The sequence below is a fragment of the Astyanax mexicanus genome, chromosome 16 (assembly GCF_023375975.1).
Source record: "Astyanax mexicanus isolate ESR-SI-001 chromosome 16, AstMex3_surface, whole genome shotgun sequence".
Classification (NCBI taxonomy): Eukaryota; Metazoa; Chordata; class Actinopteri; order Characiformes; family Acestrorhamphidae; genus Astyanax; species Astyanax mexicanus.
The window spans coordinates 27,362,749-27,384,758 of NC_064423.1; the positions used below are offsets into that span (position 1 = coordinate 27,362,749).

A 22,010-nucleotide genomic window follows, 5' to 3' on the forward strand; every position below is an offset into this window, starting at 1 on the left:
CACAAAGGTATGTTATTAATCATGTGTGCAGTCTGTTCACATGCTGTGCTTACTTGCATGCCACAATGCATTAATTTTACTATAGTAATTAGTCTGAAGTAATTTATTCATTCTAAATAATGTGTGCACCACTGCTGCAGCATATTAGAGTAATTTTGTGTGTTTGATATAAAATACTTACTCCAAAATAATGTCATTATATTGATGTGTTTCTATCTCAAATGTTAAACCCATTGGTGGGTGCTGAAGACGCATTATGCCAGTGAGTTCAGATCCAACACACTATATACAGATGCCCTTAAAGGTCTGATATAAATGCTAGATTAGGGTTAAAAAACTACAAACACGCCCCAATCAAAGCATACCTGGCTTTAAAGGGAATGGCAAGTGAAACACTGAATGGTTGATTTCCCATTACACGCAAAACACACCATTATTAATTGAGAGAATTAACAGTTAGGTGTATTTTTTTGTGGCCTCACGATATACAAGACACTTCTGACACACCCTAAATCCAGCTGCGCAATGCTTAATAAAATAAAATAGGCTCCAAAATGTTAAAACTATGCGCTGAAAACGTCCTAAAACTGCCAAAAGTTCATGGAAATGTTAGCTATGGGTGCAAACAGGGACAAACTGACAAATTCAGATAAATATAAAGTCTGAGGAAACTTTTGTTGAACGTAAGTTAGCATAAAGGACTAATGACTTTATGCAGTGAAATCTGGAGAGTTTCATTTTAAACAATTAACTTACTTACCAAAACGTTTTGTACAGTTACAGTTACTGTCTTTTCAAACAGGTTTGAGGATAAAATGTTCCGCTATGTTTAACATTAGCAGTAATGTTTACAGCGCTGTTTGGGCTGGATGAGGTTCTGGACCTGTAACCCTAGTGATTTCCAGCCCCACAGCCTGAGGCGCGAGCTGGGCCTGTGCGCAGGCGCAGTGCGGGCCTCGCGCCGCCTCTGGCGGTCAGTGTGCGGCAGGCAGAGCAAAGTGTGGAGCGAGGAGAGGAGCGCTCAGCGGAGCTGCCGGCCGGACAGGTGAGAGAGAGAGAGAGAGCGGGAGACCTGAACAAGCACGAGCGTCCGGCCACAGGTAGGTCACAAAAATTTAACTTTCTCTTTTTAGCTAAACGAGTTTTAAACGAGTTTTAAACGAGTTTAGCCAGACGAGTTTTAAACGAGTTTTTACAGCGGGTCAGAACTGTGACCTGTCTCTGTGACAGCCATCAAATGTTATACTAGTGGTCCATTTATCATGTAAATATATTTACCCAATATATAAAAAACATGCACGTTTCAAATATGTCCAAAATTAAAAAATGGTTGTGGCATTATTGTCACTGTTACTAATGATGATACTAATAATACAACTACTACAGCTATTACTATTGCTACTACTGCTACTACTACTACTATGACTGCTAATAACAAGATAAACGTTGTTAATCATATTAGTGTCATAAATATTTTGCTTTCTATTTATCAACATTAACTAGTGTTTTAACATTAAACATAAAAAACAAGATGCCCTAGGTTTATATATATAAACCTGGACGTTTCAGATATCTTAAAAATGAAAAATGAGATGCAAGTTATGTCATTAATATTACTATATGTTGATATTTATATTTTCCCATAATAATACACATAAGAATAATAAAGTAACATTTTTCAGTTATAAAGCAAAATATCAAAATATTTTGCTATTAAATTAACCGACGCTTTTAAAACATAAAACATGAAAACAAAAAGTTCTTAGTTATAGTTCACAATCAGACCCTGTGTTCTCTTCAACATAGGTTGGCACAACTGTTGAAGTGTAGCCCTAATCTTCTGCTTCTTCTTTTATTTATTTTGATCAGTGATTCTTTTTAACATTGTAGTTATGCAATGACTTTAATCACTGTTTTTTTTATCTTGTATGACATCATTTTAAATTATCTTCTAAAGTCCTTGGAAGGCTTTTGAACTACCTTTGTTCCTTTTTTGTACTTTTTTGACACATTTTATGAAAGTGAGAAAGGATTTGTCATGATACTGCATGTGTGACTCAGTAATCTTTTCATACAGCTTTAGATTTATCCTACTCATCTTTTTATACTTTCATTTTTAGGCTACAGTAAAAGTTTAAAAGAGAAGAGAAGCTCAGTTTTCCTCAAGCAGAGCATTTTTCTCAGCTGGACAGGAACATCCCAGCCTTCGGATGCATTTGTCACTAGATACTATGAACATGGTGGACGACAGCTGCCTCTCGCCCGGCAACTTCCCTGAGATGGTGAAAGGTGGGATGGCAGCCATTGGCAACCGTGTCCACAGCATCGATGTTATTCTGGGCTTCACCAAGGACCAGGGCCCAACCTTGCTCAACCCTGGAGCCAACACTCTTACTGTGCCTCAGAAAGTTGAAGTGGAAAGTCTGGGACAGCTCGGGAAGCAGGACCACCCAACACACCCATATGGGCAACTGCCTCTACGGGACAGCTCTGAGCAGCCTGCTTTTCATGGTAAGTTCCTCAGGGCTGTATTATGGGTCCTCTAACTTTATGGAACAAAGTTTTCTTACATTAAAATTAGAAGAAAAAAAACAATACTTTGTTGGTGGTCAGTGTTTGACATACTATAGAAATCAGTCTTATCCACACAAATGATTTGAATTTGGGTCGGGTTGGACCAGGATGTCATTGCTTTTACTTTCTTGAAATTAGCGAACTGTCTTATAACAAATATCTAAATGTATATATCTAAATATCTTTTAGTAATAGATTTGGTACTAGTTTAGCTTGTTGCTGCTGTAGTGGTCATTAGCTGGCATTTTTATTGAGATTGAGAGAAAACCTACAGTAACACAGAGACCATGCATATAAGTAGACTCTGGTCTTAATTGTCTGTGACTTTTATGCTTTCGCTGTATTCTGTAAAGCACTAAAGGATTTCTCTTCTCAGGAGATGCTTTTCTCGAAACTGTACCACTCTAAAAACGAGCTGTCTTACAGCGACAGCTAAATCTCTAAATAAATTGGTGAGAGGCCTCATCCACAAGCTGATCCCCTCGTGGAATTCCCCCCTAATCTTCTCCTGTACACAAACAAGATTGCACAATGGTGCATACCCGCATAATTATTTTTTCCTTTCCATCAAATTTCTGTATCAGGTCCATAATCTGTCTTGCTTTCCAGGCCATGAGATAAGAGACCCTCTTTTTTCTGATTTCTTTATGTCAGAAGAAGGTTACTAACACCTTCAATAGGGTCTTTAATCAGTTATTAGTCCTAAAGCAAAAGCTATTGCATAACTGTTTAGCCACACTGAGTGCCACATGGCTCTATCTTAGGGTTCAAAAAAGTGATGTAATTGATAATATAATTGTGGGTCTACAGACAGGCTTTACAGGGTTTAGGAGGTTAAAGAGTAAGTGCAGAACATGTAAGATGTGGATGGGGTTAGGGTAGCTGACTGTCCAACCAGGATAGGATTGGGTTGAGTGAAAAAAATGATCAGACTGTTTTTTTTCACCACTCATTCTGTCTTGTCACCTGCTTGTATGATATACCAGTATCGCTGATTAGTGTGAAAATGGATAAGGTGTAATTTTGTATAACCTTTATGTTGTTATGTCTAGTTAGATTGTAATGGTAGTTGTCTGGTAATGGTGATTGTGGGTGGAAATAAATTGTTTTAAACAGTGTTTCATTCATTATAGATGCTATAATGAATGATGTGCTATATGTGAAACTTCATACCAACCAACAATGTACAGTGTTTTTATAACATAAATAGACTTTTATTTGGCATGTGTTCCATTTTCCGGCTAACAGCTCTTAATCACTCTTCTGTTTTAAGATTATTAATGAATAATTTCAGAGTTTAAAAAAAAAAACAAAGTGATGCCTCAATCAATGCTAAAATAAGATGCATCAAAAGAATAACTGCAAACAATATGTAAACAATAAATCACTCTTAAACCACACTTTATATGCATAATAAAATTATACTTTGATATTTTAATGTACTTTGGATTTGATTTAGATTAAATGTACTTTGGATTTAAATGTATTTAGATGAGTAAAAAGTTTTTTTTTAATGTAGATAAAAAAGTCTATATGTCTTTTGTGAACAAAGTCTGATTCTGGCTTTTATGCTGTCAGGTAAATTTGTGCTTTTAAGAGTGACACCTCAAGTTGCCAGCCAGTCTGAGCGTTTTTATTGAGAAGTTCAGCTCCTGACAGGCAGCGTGGTGATCCCTGACCGGCCCTGACCTCCTCATTGTGTTAATTCAGTCTCTGCCATAGTCTCTTAATGAGCACGGACTCTACAACCCCCTGGGCTTTTGTTCCAGCCTGTTGATTAAAACTTCCATTTCTGTAGCATCTTCCATAGGACAGGATTCCCTCTGATTACTAGATCACTGAGTGTTCTGCCAGTTTGTAAATATGTTATTAGTGTTGAAGAGTGGAAACACGCAATCACTAGACTTATTCATCGGAAATCGCTTAGAGATACATTATACTAGCGCTATTTGTTGAGTAAAAAAGGTGTGTTTTTTTTTCTAAAGACTTGTATCTGATCATATTCAGATATGCACGTCCCCATGTATTAGCATTGATATGTGTTTGACTCTTCCCTGTTTGCATGTTTAGATAGCAGATGGCTAACTAAGCCAATTCACCCAGGCAATCATCCTTGCACTGGGCATAATTAACTCACTGTTACTTCCAATTTACTTTTTGGCTACAGCAGATATTTTGGAGTCTTTTCTTAGAAATGTTCACAGTGTTTTCGAGACAGACTGGTATAGAATAAAATCCTTGAGCTAGATTACGGTTTAGGTCTGCAAGGAAGTTCTTGGAGTATTTAGCAGGTAGCATCTGTTCCTACTCAGATTAGAAGGTGGGAAATTCTCAGTGAAAGCCACATGGACATGCTTGTGAAGTGCTTCTGCTATGCTAAGCACAAGTTACAAGTGGACACCGATTCTTGATATAATTTGAAATAATCTAAATTATGTTTATATTAGAGCTGTGTATTGGCAGAAACATGACGATATAATAAATAGTACGATACAGGATTTACCAGTCTATCAGTATATATTGTGATAAAATATCACTTACTGTAAGTAAGGTAATATTTGTACATTTTTGTTACATTGAAGAAAAAATATAATGTATATTTATAAAGCAAAATGTAAAAACACCATTGTATGCATAAGTGCTTCTAAAAAAAGCACTTTATATGCATTCAGAACACTGGGTTGTGAAGATTACACTGATTTTCAGTGCACTAAATCAATACAGTATTGCAAAACATAATATAGTGATACTTTAATACATATTTCTTTCTTACAGCTCGGGCCCATATATCTTGCATTATTTTTAACACCATATGATTTTATGAGCAGTGCAAGTTTTATGATTAAATGACCAACAGAAATGCTCCAATATTACTCATATTGTATTGTTATTTGGTATTACCTTACATTTAAAGCTAAGAATTATGTTCCTCTTTAAGTGTACCATTTCAGACTTCTGTCAGTGACAATATGAATTCTACATTGCATATAGTATATTTAATGTGCATAAGTAGTGGTTTTGAATTGTATTGCAACTAATTTACTACATGTAAATTCTTGTGCATGTCCTTCTGTGTGTGTGTTGTAGGCACCTTAGACACTGAAATATTCTCCAATAAGTGTGAGAGTGAGCTTGGAGAAGTAAGAAAAGTGTCCGATAGTGACCGGAAGTCTCCGGAGCAAGGAGATGAGGAACAACCGAAGAAGAAGCACCGGCGCAATCGCACCACCTTCACTACCTACCAGCTCCATGAGCTGGAGCGAGCCTTCGAGAAGTCTCACTACCCTGATGTCTACAGCCGTGAGGAGCTCGCTATGAAGGTCAACCTGCCTGAGGTTCGAGTACAGGTGGGTTTACTAATACCTTAGGAGACAATAATGCATTGTAAATGAAGAAGAATTTATAAGTGCACTGACACTTATGTCAATGCATGAAGCATCTCATGTATATTCTGCACTTAGAGAACACATACCAGTTCCATGTACGTCTCATTGTACATCAACAGTAAAGATTTTTCTTAACATGGTCCACACTTAAATTAAATACCAAAGGTGAAGGTGTGGCACATAAATACACACTCTCTAATGACAGACAGGAAATGTGTAGTCAGAATTGAACCACTGTCAGGATGACCCCTAGTTCAGGACAGTGGGCCTCGCTTGGGTACAATGGACCTCACTGTGTGCCTTTTGGCTCAGGAGGGCAGGTTTTCCAGGAAAGAGCTTAATCAGTCCACTAGCCTCTGTGATGACCAAGCTGATAAAGGTGAGTGTATTAAGTCCTAGGACACTCTGTTGTGGTACTCTTGCTTTGCTAAAGCCCACGTTTTCCTACAGGTCTGGTTCCAGAACCGTCGGGCCAAATGGAGACGTCAGGAGAAGATGGATGCCAGCGCTGTGAAGCTTCACGACTCTCCCATGCTGTCCTTTAACCGGCCACCCATGCACACCAACGTCGGGCCCATGAGTAACTCCCTGCCGCTGGATCCTTGGCTCACCTCCCCTCTGACCAGCACCACACCCGTGCACAGCATCCCAGGCTTCATGGGGCCTTCACAGGGTCTGCAGGCTGGATATCCTGGCCACGGCTTCCTCAACACCCCTCAGTCCATGGGCCAAAGCATGCAGCCTATGGCCCCGCCCCCGTACCAGTGTCCGGCGGTGTTTACCGACAAATACCCGCTAGAGGATACTAACCAGCGCAGCTCCAGCATCGCCTCGCTGAGGATGAAAGCAAAGGAACACATTCAGTCCATGGACAAAACATGGCAACCCATGTGACAGTTTTGTGGCAACCCTTAAAGAACTGAGAAGCCTACAGGGTTTGCTGCGTTCAGATCTTGTGAGCACAGTGTGTTCTTCTGTGAATCTGGAATAACGATTCATTCTCCTAAGCCTATGGTGAAGATCATTCCAAGCTGTTAAATGTGGGAAATAATTGAGGAAACCTGAATGCCACGGTTATTTATTTTTTTACTGGATGAAGAATGACATTTTCAGCTAATTTTGTTTAAGCTCCAGACACAAAACATGATTTTGCTGAACAAATGACTAGAGGTTTTACCTTACATGTTCATTTAGTGGAGCTCAAGAAACACATTTTTATTTTGTTTTTGTCCACCAAGCAAACCCTTATAAGACGTCAGCCACTAATTTAAGCCAGCTAGTTTTGTTTCAATGTATAATAGGCTATCATAGTAGTATATTGTACATATATTTTTTCTTTCCTTCTCTGTATGGGCAGCCTATCCCATGTCAAGCCACAATAATGTCTCAAAAACTGATTATAAGAGTGGATTGAGAGGGTGAAGGTTACTGTAGCATTTTGGTCATTTGGGTCATTTTATTATAATGATAAAATATTATTTTGTGCGGCCCTGACTTTACTCTGTTAAACGTCAGTAGTATCAACTACTTATTTTTTACCCAAACTTACAAATTTAGGCACTAAAACATTTGCACTGATGCTATAGAAGAACCACTTTTGGTTTAAAAAATAACCTTTTAGCAGAAGATGAGATGTTACCTTTTTGTCTACCACTGGTTTAAGGAACCTCAGGGTAACCTAAAGCAGTGTTTCTCAAATGTTTTAGATTATATACCCTTTTAGATTATATACCCTAAACTAAAACTTCTATGTACTACCTAAAAGTCATTTCACAGGAACATAATGACACACAAACATACACACATAAACATACATACAGGTTAGGGATCACCTTGATGCATCATGTTTTTTCACAGTTGTGTGGAGCTTGCCCATTTTTTGCAGTCTGCAGGTTAGCATGGTTATATGTTTGGTTATTTTTTTTGGTCAATGCATCATATATTGTGGAGTCCCACATGAGGTACAAAAGGTAAAGAACAGGTAAAAAAAAATTGTTTAGTTTGGAATATTTTAGTGCATGCAGCAACATTTCTAAGGTGTAGAAGTGGTACATGTGTCACCGTTTGAGAAGAACCAATTTTAATACCAAACTCTGAAAATATGATTTCTTATTGGCGTTGCATTTTTGTCCTAGACTATCTTTAACCTTACATTTAAGTCTAAGCCCAATTTAAAAGCTTCAACAAGCAAATCACATATAATTCCACTTATTCTTTCTCTAAACATAAAGTTGTTGGTGTTGTATACAGAAATAGAGCTAATGGAAGACATGTTGTTTGAGTCTTCCTGTTTGGCCATATGACTCCACCCAAGGGAGTACCTCTTAACACCCACTTAACTTACTTATATGTGATTAATTCTTTATTCACTTGACTGGCAGGTGCTGCAGAGAAACAGCACAAAAACATCAGAGCCGTCAGAGTTCAAATCAGGCAAACGGCATGAAAAGACAAGAGTCCTTTTGACCGTCCGCGCAGGGCAGTGTGTCTGAGGACACCCCCTCCCGTTCTCTGGACGTAATGAACGTGGTAGAGATGGGGCAGGCTGGGTGAGGGGGTCAGGCAGAAAGGCCTGCATGCCTCAGTGCTCGTTAGAGGAGAAGACCTGTTGGCAGGCAGGACCGTGAGTGACCTCTACGTGCTGGGGAGCCGTCTGCTGGGTCACCAAACCCGCACCGCCCTCACTGTTCAGCTCACATGACCCAAACCCGGCCTTTTGTTTCAGCTTCTTTACGCACAAAACAGGAGCAAAGAATAGTGCTCATGCTTCTGAATATGTGGCACAACTGTATGATTCGGGTATGAAAAGATGTTTTCGTGTCATGGGGTGGTCTGATGCAAGATTTAGCTTATGTATGCAGATGGGATTTTTGTAAATGACGAATATTCCCCTTTTCCACTGGAACCTTTTGGTTTAATAAACAAGAAGCTGAATAAACACTAAAAAGTGCTAGATATATATTTTTGGACAAAACCTTTTTTTAAAAAGCGATTTTTAAGAGTTTTGAATGTTAAAGTGGTTCTTTACCTGAAGGATTGATAGATGCTTTTTTGTAGCACCATACATAGATCTCCTCTTTTGCTAAGTGCTGGATAAAGTTAATGCACATAAGCAATACAAATTTTATTTTCATTTCAATACGATATTATTCACCTCTAATTTTTCAAAATTGAATCTAAGTGTGATATGACAATCAGCTTTAATGAGAACAACACAGAAGTGCCACTTATTTGAAAAGGAAACTCATCATTGTCAGTATGTGAATCTTTAGTACACAATACTTTCATAGTGGCCCAGTATTTTTATACTTTTAGTCACCCAGGTGCTGATCCTATTGTACTTTATTGAGAATGTTCAGGGTTTTTTAAAACTAAAAATACTGTCATGATTTTATTGTTTTAGTCGTTTGTGGTTTTTTTTTGTAAAAAAAAAATGTTGGATCATCTGTAAGGTTTGGCAGAATCTGTAAGATTTAATTAGTATACATGCACATGTAGATAATTAAATTCTCAATTAAAGAATAAGCCAAAGGTTAGAAAATCTAAAAATGCAATAGACATTTTTTGTACAAAATATGTCTCTTTTTATTTTGTTTATTAAACTGTAAATAAATGTGTCGTTTACAATTGTTACATGTTGTAGCTAGCTGTTTTACAATGTCCTTTTTATTATGAAGTGGATTTTGATGTCTGTAATTAATGGAATAAAGAAATCTAGTTTGATAGAGCTTGTTTCTGTCTTTAAGCAAATTTATATTAAAATTACACTTCACTGTCTTTTTTTCTCACCAGATTCATGTCCATCATAGTTAAATCAAGTTATGGTTCTTGAGTTGATATTGCTATTGAGATAAATAACATCACAATACACTTGTCTGGGCTGTTGAGAAACTTATAGACAGATTTCTTTACAGAGGTGGTGAAAGAAACCAGGGCTCTCTAAGACTACAACACAAATAAAAGCATATAATCTTTATGATGGTATAATACTTGCAAATTCTAAACAAATAGGTTTTCTTTAGGGACTTTTCAAAACCCTGCATTTATCTCTCCACCATGAAGAAATGTAGACCTCCTGATTCTCACATCATGGGGAAGAATGTTTCAGAAAGCGTAGTTATAAATATTTGGTGTTTGGTGATTTTAGTTTTACTGTAATGAAGTGTTGCACACCAAACTACTCTAAATGACTTTCTACACCTTAACTACTTACTTATGCAGAAAAAAAAATATTAACTCAGTGGAATCCCTCTTTATAGATCACTGAACTACTGCATGGTCTACTCAAATCATATAAAGCTCTATTAATATCACTACATTTTAAATGCTGACTATATGAACAATTTAGAGCCAATTGATCCGTATTGCTATTCCAGCCTATTTCAAATATGTTACAAATTAATTAAATTAAGTAATTTGTAATATATTGTATTTTTGTCACTTTGGCTGTCCCTGCCTTTAATCATATAAAAATTGTTGTTTTGTTACATCTTTATGTTGGATGGACTTGGCGGTTTGCACCAGAGTGCAGAAGAGGTGGGTCTGGCCCCTCATCACCTCCTCCTCCCTCTCCCTCTCTCCATCTCTCCTGACTGGTGGCAGGCGGCCAGCCCGTTAGGAAGATGAAGCTCCAATCAATCAGGCCTCGGCGGGTGGGGCTGGGGTTCAGCAGCCCCCCAGGCCCAGTGTTCCCTAATTACCCCCAGGCGCTGCTGCTTCAGCACATGTTCTGGACTGTCTGGTCCTGCTGCAGCCGGGCTCCCGATGTGTGTGTGAGCAGGATGAAGACAGATGGGAGACCACAGGGACCACTGGTCAGGACCATCTGGGTCCACGAAAACATAAAACAGAGAAAGGGCATGGCTCTGGACACTGCCCTAATCTGGGAACCATAATGTACGTACTTATTGGGTTATAGGAATATTGCAGAATTGTTTAACCTGTTTTTGGCTGCCAGATCTGTAGCGCAGGTTCATCTAGCACAAGCAGCTATTTTGATGCTTCTTGTACAAAATTGTGCGTTAAATTATTTAAGCAGCTCCTTTATTTATTTATTTATTTTAATTACAATGTAACATAAATGACAAAACAATTTTTTTAAACAACTCATTTTTAAACATTTTGCTCTAGGAATGGTGTTAAAACAAGCTATGTGTAAAGTAAAAAAATATATATTTTTTTAATATGAAAGCATTTACACCTTTACAAATAGAATATATACTTTAAAAAGGAAGATGGTTTTATATTCAGCACTAAAACCAGCAATCCTACATTCTGTAAATAAGGTCAGATGAATGAAAACACAATGAAAATTTACACAATGTGCGATGATGCTCTCAGGATGTTCAATATATGTCGCTTCGAAAATTTAACATGAGTTAATGTGTTTAACAGAGTGCTGAAAGAAACTGCCCACATCTGTGACACATACGTCAGCATGTGCTCTTTTGCATTAATAAGTTTAAAATCATCAGTCACATATTCTTTAAAAAAAATAAAGGCCATAAAAAACACTGTTTAAAGAACTAGTTCATTGGTAAATAACTTCTAATCCCTTTTTTCCTTGACATATCTCTTATTTATCCTCCTAAGACTATTTTTAGTATTGTGGCGAAAAAAAAACATTACAGTAAAAAAAAAAATTAAAGTTATTTTTACATTTTTATTATATGTCTCATTGTAGTGGTTAAAAAGTTTTGCTTAGTCTCAGAATGTAGGGGTTATGGATAAACATAATATCTGCAAAAAATGTATTACTTGCCACTCGTATTGTCATATACTGTGAAAACTGCAGTGAAAACCCTGTGCTTCGTTGCTTACACACTACTGAACTTATACTGTACTGTACTTATACTTGCTTGACTTGATTACAGTGGACAAAAAATAATTGCCGGATCTCAGGAGGATAAACATGCTAGTGTATGAGAGATGTGAATTAAGGCATTGGCTTGCAGGCCACAAGGCATCACTGTTGCACAACCTTTCATCTGTCCATCAAACCGATCTGGAACAGATCAAGACCTTCAAGGTATTCCTCAACATCCCAGTTCAGCAGTGCCAAGTCCAACTGTGAGCGCAACCAGCAGAGTCCACATGAAGCAGCATTCTTGTACTGCGGGTGAACTTTTCTACGGCGAGGGGAGGAAGTATTAATGATTGTGGCGGGAGGGGAGGGTGCTCATCAGGCTTAATGATGGAGAAAATCCCCCAATTAGAGCCTTTTCCTGCAGGCCAGGATGAGTTCAGTGCGGGGATTAGGGCTCAGGCCGGGACCCAGCAGCCACTGTCCACTGGACACATTGGCATGAAGGCCAGGCTGAGGCCGAGGGTAGGCATGCGTTCAGCTGCACTGGCACAAAGGAACCATGGGAAAAGAGCAGCCCATCTACTGCAAAATGAGCTTTTGTTGGAACTGATGGCTGAAACTGTGCAATCTGATTTCTTTTTTTCTTTTTATTCAACCAGTTAGGCTGATGTGTTTATGAATAGGCTTCATACATCCAGAGATGTCCGACTGACATATGCTTTTGTGTTTTTGTTTAAATGTCTTATTGAAGATCCACCAGTATTGTATACTGTACTAGTGAGTCTAAGTTTTTAAAATAACAATCTTTTGCTGATAATACAGATACATTTCTGATATTTTGACCAGTGTGATTCACTGCACAATGAGCTTTGCTATCCAAAACCACCAGTGAAACTACACATTACATCACTGGAACTAAATTGTAATACCTTTTTGTAATGCAGCTTTAAGAGACATCAAACTATTAGGCGTCTGGTTCCTTTCACATCTACTGTGAACTACCACTGAAAGATCTTGTATATATCATAGTCATTAAACTATGCAGCAATGTTGATAAATTATTGGATTTTTCCTTTTTTTATACTGACCAGACATTAATCATGCAATCAACTAACGTTTAATATATTTTCTTAATTTTATTTGTCATACAACTTTGCAATTTAAACACATGCACAATCCTAGATAGATAGTTAATTACTAAGACGAAGCTGGATGATCACAAGCCATCAAACCAAGCTGAACTTTTTGAATTTTTGCACCAGCAGTGGCATAATGTTATCCAAAAGCAGTGTGTAAGACTGGTGGAGGAGAACATGCCAAGATGCATGAAAACTGTGATTAAAAACCAGGGTTATTCCACCAAATATTATATACCTATAATTGGCAAAATCAGAGAAACTGATTCAGAAACTGAAGTGGTCTCTTAATTTTTTCCAGAGCTGTATATATTATTTAAAAGGTTACTGATGTTGAAATTCTATTTGGATAAAAATAAAAAACAAAAGATCAGCGCATAACTTATCAAAAACACCTCCAAATTAAGACCATGATTATGTCTTATCCATCTACCCAACGTGCCTGGTCATGAACAATACCTTTAAAATGTCTTGCAGATGTCTTCAGTCACACATCTGGCAGCCTGAGGCAGTACACAAACCTCAGGCTAATCCTTGACCTCGGTTAGTAAGAAGATTGTCGCTGAGCTGAGCATGGTATTGTCCTCTCGTGGTACTCTTGTGCTACTTCTGAAGCAGAAGTGTATCAGTGTGCTTCAGGACAGCCATACACTTTGCAGACCCACAGAATCGAATTTACTGCAGGTAACTTTTACAGTTATAAAAATGATTATACTGTGAGTTCTGTGAGTATTCTCAGTTTTTAGAAAATCAAATGTTGACCTGAAGGATATATATCCCAGGATCTCCCAGCACTGGGCCATGGAGGCATGTATTCTCTGGACTGGTGGAGCTCCATCCGTTAACTATAGAACAGCTGAGTAAGAGTAGCAGATCTGATCATCCAACATCAGTACCTGACCTCACTGATGCTCTTGTGAGACTAGACACTGAGACTGTCTTCCTCATAGCAATGTTCCATGATCTGCTGTAAAGATATGACAGAGGAAAAGATGCTGTTACTATGGTAAAATAAGACAAAATTCTTATTATTACCCTCAATTTTAAAAGAACTGCTAAAATAGGTATTTACAAAACATTTGGTCATATTTTATGCACTAAAACATACAATATAAAAACTTTACACTGACATGCCAAAAGTCATGGGACAGCAGAATGTAATTTGATTCTGATGTGTTGGGAAAAGCTTGGAAACCTGAATGGGATTGAACACTGTCCACTGTTGCCAGATGAATGGGATCGATTACAATATTTCCAAAACTGTTTAGGGATTTAACATTCCTCTTGATCCACAGTGTCATGTGTGTACAAGGAATATGTCATGTTGTAAGAGGCATTACCACCAATGGTGGACAGTGCAGTGGGTGGCAATGATCATGGCCAGTGGTGTCTGGCTAGGAATGTCCATGTGTGCCAGAAATCACATCTGCATTCAGTACAGCAGGCCCCACACACATCCCACAGGTTTAGAGCATCCCTTAGTTTTTTTTAGTGGGACATGGCAAAAGTCATGGGACACAATACTACTTCCTGTCGTATGACATTTGGCACATCAATATATTGTGGGGTGAAGGGCTAAATCATAATTTAAAAAGTCTAAGGAACCTTTACTTGATGCTCATGCCTTCTTACTTATTTAAAGCTTCTTCACACTTTTACATCTCTTAATGGAATCTAGATTGGTTCTATGGCATTGTTTTAAAGACTGTGAAGCGCACTTATTGTTAATAGTATGAGATGGAACATACTCTGCTGATGGAACTCTACAGAAGGCCTAAGTAACAGGCCCAACAGCAAGAGATACTCATTTCACTTTTTTAGTTTTTATTTGTTTCCAAATGATCCACGCTCTCCTTCTCTACACCACAGCTGGTGATGAACAGAAACTACCGTGGCGTAGCTGGGAAAAATCCCTGCTGTCTGATCATGGAGATTAGTAGAGCGAAAATTGAGGAGGGGTGGTGGTGGTAATAGTTTACTTCATGAGTCACTCTTGAATCCCCCACAGACTGCTTGTATTCATTAAGAACAATTACATCTCTAACGACTAATTAATTGCGTAATCTATTATTTGGCTCCGTTCTTTGTGGCCTCCGATGGGGCCCAGGCTGGAGTTAACAGGCTGATTGGGATGATGCGTTCCGCAGGGCGGATAATAAGGGAAAGGAGCGGAATTAATTGGGTTTGATTAAGAGAGCTTTTCAATGGGACAGAGCTCTTTCGCATGACATAAGTGGAGGTCAGCGAAGGAGAGGGTGGTGGAGGTGCTGGATTTGTGGGCTGGCGCCAGTTTTTTTTTTTGTGCCCGCATTTTTTTTGCCTTCTCTTGTAAACAGCAGACCTAGATTATATTAAAATGACCACATCTTCAAGATCCAGCATCAGCTAAATTAAAGGGCCACCATCCTGAATTTATTTCATTATTTAACCAGAAGGGTGCACTAATGATGAAGTTTTACAGGCCTATTTAATTGTTAGAAACTGTAAAATTAGCATTCTGATCCTAATGAAAATGTTTGGCTGAAACCAAACAAAATTAAACATTTGCCCAAATGCAGAATACCCAACACAGGTTGCAGGTTTGCATTACTTTGCCACATTTATCAGACTTGGATAAATTAAATAGTTAAATGTATTTTTTGTTTTGCAGATGTACCTCCTTTAACACTCAGGAGAACAATCAAAAAGTGCCTCACTCCATGCTAGTTGAGATTAATCACATTAAAAAAGTCATCATTTTGTATAAATTATTTGGTCTTTTCACTTATCAATAGGTTGGATAATGGTAGGAATGTCCTGAATATTCAGCAACTAATTTGTTCAGGAAAAAAGTACTAATAAAAAAGTACTAATAGACTAATAAATTCAATCTGCCCTGTGTTTCTTTAAAAATCAACCACTTTAAAACTCACCTTATAACATTATGCTTTGGCTGTAGGCCAAAAGGGCAGATCTATGTAAATAAGCTTTCAGTTGTTTTCATTTTATTGTCACCCTCCTAAAATAGTCAAGAAATAATAGCCTTTTTTCCTACATCATTTCCTCATGATGCTGATCACCTGTGGTAACCTACATCCTTACTTGATCAAACCATTTCATTCTGCACTTTTAGGATTAATGGCCTATGTATGTAATGCGTATAACTAACTAAATAAAAAATAAATCAAAATAAATTGTGACTTCACCAAAATAATTTTCACAACTCAGGGCTCGTTTAAAAATTAGAGATGAGATTTTTACTATAATATAAAGTTTACTTCTTATTAATAAAGGCTATAGGCTATAAATATTGCATAGTTGTTCAGTCTTATTATTGTGTTTTTTAGTCTGGATTTTTATTACATAAAGCTATCTTGAAATGCTCTACAGTTTCTGGCTGTTAAAATGTAAAACATTTGAATTAGGATTATTTCTGATTGGGCAAAAATTAACGAAGCAATTATTTTAAGAAGGTGCTGATCCACAGACTGTGTATCACATGTGAGTTTTACATTTTAAATTTAAATTTTAAAGCATGATGTGGGCCCTATAACTAAAAACACAAATGTATTTATGAATATATGTATATATACCTATATAACATACAGTACAATGTCCAAAAACTGCAGGCTAACATAAGAGGAAACTGCAGAATATCCCACAAGAATCAAACTGTAGATACAGTACAGTCAGTGAATGCAGCTGATCAGTGCAGGTGTGTTTATAATCTAGTTATACAGTAATCTGCAGGGAACAACACTGACCATCCACACACTCCCACCACCACCTAACACTAAAAATAGAAATACACTCTTACCTTTTATAAACTACAAGCCAGCAGGTATAACAAGATTACACCGGCTAAATCATTCACAAATATGAGGATCTGGAGGAGGGAAACCTGTTTGTGTTCTCTTCTCCTTTTTGATCCATACTGAGGAAGACAGCTGGTTTCCAAACCAGGGTTTTAGCTCCATCTAGAGGAGCAGACAGATAAACAAGTATCTCTGATCCACTACCCCCCCTTTTCATCTTAGCATCTGCGTTTATCCATCAGTTAATGCTTAAGCAAATTTTGTTTAATGGTACTTTGACATGGTACAGACATTCCAATCAATTTCCAAATGCAAACAAATACAAAAAAGTACAATTAGTATTTAAAAATATTCCTCTTGATTTGATATGCTATTGTTTTTAATACCATAGAATATCCACTTTTGGGTCCATTAAGAACACACTAAGCCCCCCCCCCCCCCCCCACCTCCCCAAAGTAAATGGTGAGAGAACTCACTGTATTATAAATTCACAACAGTTCATTTTTAAAAAAAGTTTTTATGCAGGTTCATGGAAAATATGTATTACAGATGCAACAAACATAAAATATATTTCAATATTTCACTTTTTATCACACTTACATTTGCATCTACTTGGCATAAAAAATAGATTTATCACATCTTCCTGTTACTGATAATAGTATTCTTGAATCAGATATTTTTATATATCCAGCATGGAAAGCGTCCCTTTGGGGCAAGTTGTAATACCATTTCTGCCACGCAGATGTTTAACAAATTCAATTCATTTAAATTTTATTTATAAAGCGTTTTTGTTTTTTTTTACAACAAATGTCATCAAACGAACAGTTCATGCTTGTTTTAGATTATGGTAAAATGAAGAAGCGTATTAGTAATTCCTGTTATTCAGTGACAATAGTTATATAACAATATAAACCAAAAATACCAAAATACATACTGGGAACCAGCAAAATCTGAACAGTAAGAATCAAATTTAACTTGCCTTGAAATTTAATCACCACTTTCAAAAATGTTTTGGATTCTCAGTTTTCACAACCAAGATACACAAGCCAGAAACATATTACATATCATTTACACATCTTTCTGCAGCAGAATTAGATTTGTATAGAAAACACTGAGATTCCAAAAACCTGGAATTGTAATGTAGACTCAGAAGTCATTCGATGAAGTTCATAAGAGCATTTTCAATCAACAGAGTAAGCACTGATTTGGAGAAGACATTGGACTTGTCTCATTTACCCTCACCAAGTCCCCCTTACCAGCTTCAAGTATGTAAGTTAGCATGCTCTCACTGTGTGATTAATACTCCAGTCCTAACCCATCACCTTGTGTATGGCTTTATGTCTGCGTAGAGCACTTGGGTCAGCAAATGACTTTGGGCAGAAGTTGCAGGCATACGGTTTCACCCCTCTGTGGATATTCTGGTGGAAATTCAGGGTTGCTTTTCGAGTGAAACTCTTCCCACACTGAAAGCATGTGTAGGGCCTCAGATCAGAATGTGTTTTAATGTGAACTCTCAGTCTTTTTTCTGACATCACTCTTTTTCCACAGATAGGACAAACACTCTTACATTGTGCCTGCCTATCATTATTGTGGGGAACAGCAGCAGTCACAGTTCCATCAATCTGTATGAAGGAACACTGTAAATCTCGTGTCCGTGGCAAAGACATTGGGTCATGCTGCAGCTGGTCTTTGTCTCTTTCCTCATCTTCCTCGTCTCTAGAAGACTGGGCATATGGTACATAATGAGTGTTTAGGTCCTCTATGTCTTCCTGCCCCTCCAGAGATAAAGAATTCTCCTCTTCTTCCTCCTCAAAGTCTTTAATGCTGCAGTCGTTCCAGTTGAGATGTGATCCGGATGCAGCGTTGTGCTTTAATTCAGTCTTGAGTTCAGGACTGAGGTCTGAAAGTTGATCGTTTATTTCTGCATCTGTAGAACAATAAAAGAAACACTTTACTGGAAATAAACATACTGAATATGTTTACTAGTACATTCTTAGCTGGTTCTTAATCCAAGACGTGACTATCAGTGCTTTAGCCTGTGAGGACATACCTCTAAGTCTCAAACACTGCCTGTGAGACTCACATATTATTGCCAAAATTCACAGCCTCACACCAAAAACTTCAAACATCAGTGTGTGGTTTTTAATTCAAATGAACAGACAAACTAGAGGGCAAAAGTGGCAGCATTTGTTCTAAAACATTAATATAGTATCTAGCAAATATACATCTATTAAAAATTCCCAAAAGAACAACCTTCTAACGTTGAGCAGGTCCCACTTGTGCAACCTTAACAGCACTGACCTATAGAAACATGGACTCCATAAGACCATTGAAGGTGATCTGTGATATCTGGCACCAAGACGTTAGCAGCAGATCCTTTAAGTCTTGAAAGCTGTGAGGTGGGGCCTCCCTAGGTTACATCAATGAGTCTTAGACACTCATGACCCTGATACTACTTTGGTTCACCAGTGGTCTTTCTTAGGAGCATTTTTTGGTTGGTACTGACAACTGCACACCAGGAACACCCCACAATCTGATGCCTGATGTTTTGGTGATGTTGTTTTTGTTATCAGATAATTCATGTTTTTAATCTTATGGCTTATTAGTGCATGTTTTTTTAATAAATGCCCTTACCATCATCCATGCTATCTTGCATGCACTGGTTTGTAACATACATCTCAGTCACCTCCACTTTAACTCCTGCTGATACAGCTCTCCGCTTCTGCAGCTTCAAAAACAAACAAATAAATGCAATATTTATTTAGTCACTGTTCTACTCAAGTGCTTACTGTATAAAACCATAAACATAAATGTACTCTTTTTAAACAAGAAAGTTATTAAATGTACGGTTTCATTTACTTTGTGATATTGCATGTCCTGCAATATGTTTATTTTGCATATGCACAATGCGTAAACATATACTGTGCAGTCCGAATTCATAATACTGTAAGAAAAAAAAAAAGAAAACTTATTCTTTAGGATTTACCAATATTTTACAAAACTAAGCATTACATATAAATATTTTTGCATTCCACACATGAAGTCCCCTGAATCCAATTACCACCACCACCACCGCAAACAAATCAGAGTCAGGCGTTTCTCAAAAAACAACCACAACTTTACACCTAAACCGACTCTGAATGTCAGTACACCTTAAATGAAAACTGCATAAAACATGTGCCTTATTATTCAGTAAGTGCACAAATCATTCACAACCTGCCCTGAAACAACATCATATAGACCAGTGTTTCCCAACCACTGACTTGGACCTGATTCGTATTGTGCCTACAAGCCCAGGGTTAAAACACACTGAAAGAGACCTTTAAAATCTTACCCGCTGACTACTTTTGACTGCTCCTGTATTAGTCTCCATATTGTTTGTCTTCTGTTTAGAATCTGAAAAGAGAAAAAGTCACGTTTGAGCTTTCCCCTTGAAAAGTTCAATTCTAAGAAGCAAAAGTATACATATTATGTAATTACATATACATATGTATTTAGAGATGTAGGCATCCCTCAATTGAATAAATTAGCATTCTCAATTACCTAATAGGGCTGTGTACTGGCAATACGATATTTATCATAATATCATAGTATCATAATATATGGGTAATCAAAAATTTTTTCTCTATGTATTTCTGTATGAATGTCATAACATGAAAAGCACATAATCAACTGCATAAAGTCAGATTATAAGAAAAGTTTTTTTTGCAATCAGAATATTGGGATCTTGAGGTGTGGCTGGGGGTTTAAAAACAACACTAAATAAACCATTCTCTGCCACGCATCTTTACATCTTAAACGATTTATAAAACAAATATCAGTAGTGCAAAACATAGCTGATATTGCAATACATACATACCTAACATTTAAAAAATGAAAACAACCTTTAAAAAATAAAATGTGCATGTACTGGAAAACAAGTATTTTTGTCTGTTTAAAGGCATATTTTGTTTTTATGTACATATTAAATATATTTTTCCCATTTGATGCCTCAAGACAACGATCTAAATTATTATGTTAGATCATTCTTTGCACATTTTTGTACTGATCTATCAACAAGGACAAGCTCCTCAAAATAGAAGTGAAACGGTTACTTCTTCATAAACAGTCCTGCTATAGAGGGTTACACTTAACAGAGGAAACAATTAACAATTACACTGAATAGAGGGCACAGATTTTTAAATCAAGGAAAAAGATTCATTTAATACATTAGGGGGATTATTTTGTTTTAGGGGGAATGGTTTGTCTTTTTAAAATTATATTTCTACATATATACATTTGGAAACGATGTGAAATACCGATAAATCACTATATATACACTGAAACACATTGTATTCCTAATTAAGCTGCAGCAGAGAAAAGTAAGAGAAGAACAGAGGCTGATTTCAGTCCTGCAGCACTGACCGTGTGATTTTCCAGCCACATCCTCTTCCGTTCTACAGTTTTTCTCTCTAGTTTTTAGCGGAGCCGCTTCTATCGGTTCTGAAATGTTCGGTTCTGATAGAAAACTCTGGAGCTGCCGCCTCAGCTCGTCGTTTTCAGACGTGCATCTCTCTATTTCCCTCTGTAGAGATGAGAAGACGCTGTCAGCCAGAGCGCAGATATCCACCGCCGCTGTTTTAAGCAGCATGTCCAGAATAGCGGTGAGCTGAACGTGGAAATATGTTTCTGCCATCGCGGTAAAATCTGCTGAAACCGGTCACTTCTGAACTCCGCTGAACTCGAGTCTAATCCTCCCGGTTCTCTTTGTTTTTGCTCTTTGAAAAATAATGGAGCAAGTCGCCACCAACTGGCGTGAGCGGAAGAGCCGGAGATCAGCGCGGTTTCCTCTTCAACTTAAAGGCTCATTACAGTCAGCTCGATCAGGGGGTTTCATACAGAGTCTGTCTTAAATTAAGATTAAATATACACTCATAATTAAAATAATGTTATTTTATAAATATTATATGTAAAGCAAAATAATAATAATAATCTGTAAATTATGCTCAGTGATATTTCCCAAAATTGCTTATATATATTTTTATATATATATATATATATATATATATATATATATATTTATTTTTACATTTTTACAAGGATGTTACACATTTGAGAGTGGACACTGTAGTAAGCTAATTTGAGTGAACTGGCTATATACATAAATTATAAAGAAGACTGATAAATCAAGAGAACAGCTTATTAAATCTCTACAATCAATTCAATCAATAAATATAATTTTGTACTCCTATTCCTCTGTTTTTATATTTAACAAAATCCATATTTCTTCATTCTCACTCCCCAGGGTTAATGTATACAGTATATTTTCACTGAA

At 37.2% G+C, this 22,010-nt stretch overlaps 2 protein-coding genes across 3 annotated transcripts; one reads left to right on the forward strand and one right to left on the reverse strand.

Moving 5' to 3' along the window:
* Positions 1 to 935: 935 nt before the first annotated feature.
* Positions 936 to 9,687, forward strand: rx1 (retinal homeobox gene 1). 2 transcript variants are annotated; one of them, NM_001291261.1, is given in 5 exon segments: positions 1,027 to 1,100; positions 2,121 to 2,511; positions 5,662 to 5,921; positions 6,411 to 7,404; positions 7,431 to 9,687. In NM_001291261.1, coding segments are annotated over 3 exon segments (1,005 nt in total). In that variant the 5' UTR covers positions 1,027 to 1,100; positions 2,121 to 2,210; the 3' UTR covers positions 6,855 to 7,404; positions 7,431 to 9,687.
* A 7,506-nt stretch (positions 9,688 to 17,193) lies between these two features.
* Positions 17,194 to 21,528, reverse strand: LOC103033294 (zinc finger protein 615). The gene is made up of 4 exons (XM_007246190.4): positions 21,101 to 21,528; positions 20,031 to 20,092; positions 19,331 to 19,424; positions 17,194 to 18,623 (listed from the first exon to the last, which is right to left on the reverse strand). The coding sequence occupies exons 1-4, from the start codon at positions 21,369 to 21,371 to the stop codon at positions 18,007 to 18,009; spliced, it is 1,044 nt and encodes a 347-aa protein (XP_007246252.3). The 5' UTR covers positions 21,372 to 21,528; the 3' UTR covers positions 17,194 to 18,006.
* Between the last annotated feature and the right edge of the window lie 482 nt (positions 21,529 to 22,010).

Bases quoted from the DNA above. Each gene is read 5' to 3' on its own strand.
- LOC103033294 (XM_007246190.4), bottom strand. From the start codon at position 21,371: ATGGCAGAAACATATTTCCACGTTCAGCTCACCGCTATTCTGGACATG. The intron at 19,425-20,030 runs GTAAGATTTTAA...TTGTTTTTGAAG, and splicing joins CAGTCAAAAGTAGTCAGCGG to CTGCAGAAGCGGAGAGCTGT. The intron at 18,624-19,330 runs GTAAGGGCATTT...ATTGTTCTACAG, and splicing joins GCAAGATAGCATGGATGATG to ATGCAGAAATAAACGATCAA.
- rx1 (XM_007246189.4), top strand. From the start codon at position 2,211: ATGCATTTGTCACTAGATACTATGAACATGGTGGACGACAGCTGCCTC. The intron at 2,512-5,661 runs GTAAGTTCCTCA...TGTGTGTTGTAG, and splicing joins TGAGCAGCCTGCTTTTCATG to GCACCTTAGACACTGAAATA. The intron at 5,922-6,410 runs GTGGGTTTACTA...GTTTTCCTACAG, and splicing joins TGCCTGAGGTTCGAGTACAG to GTCTGGTTCCAGAACCGTCG.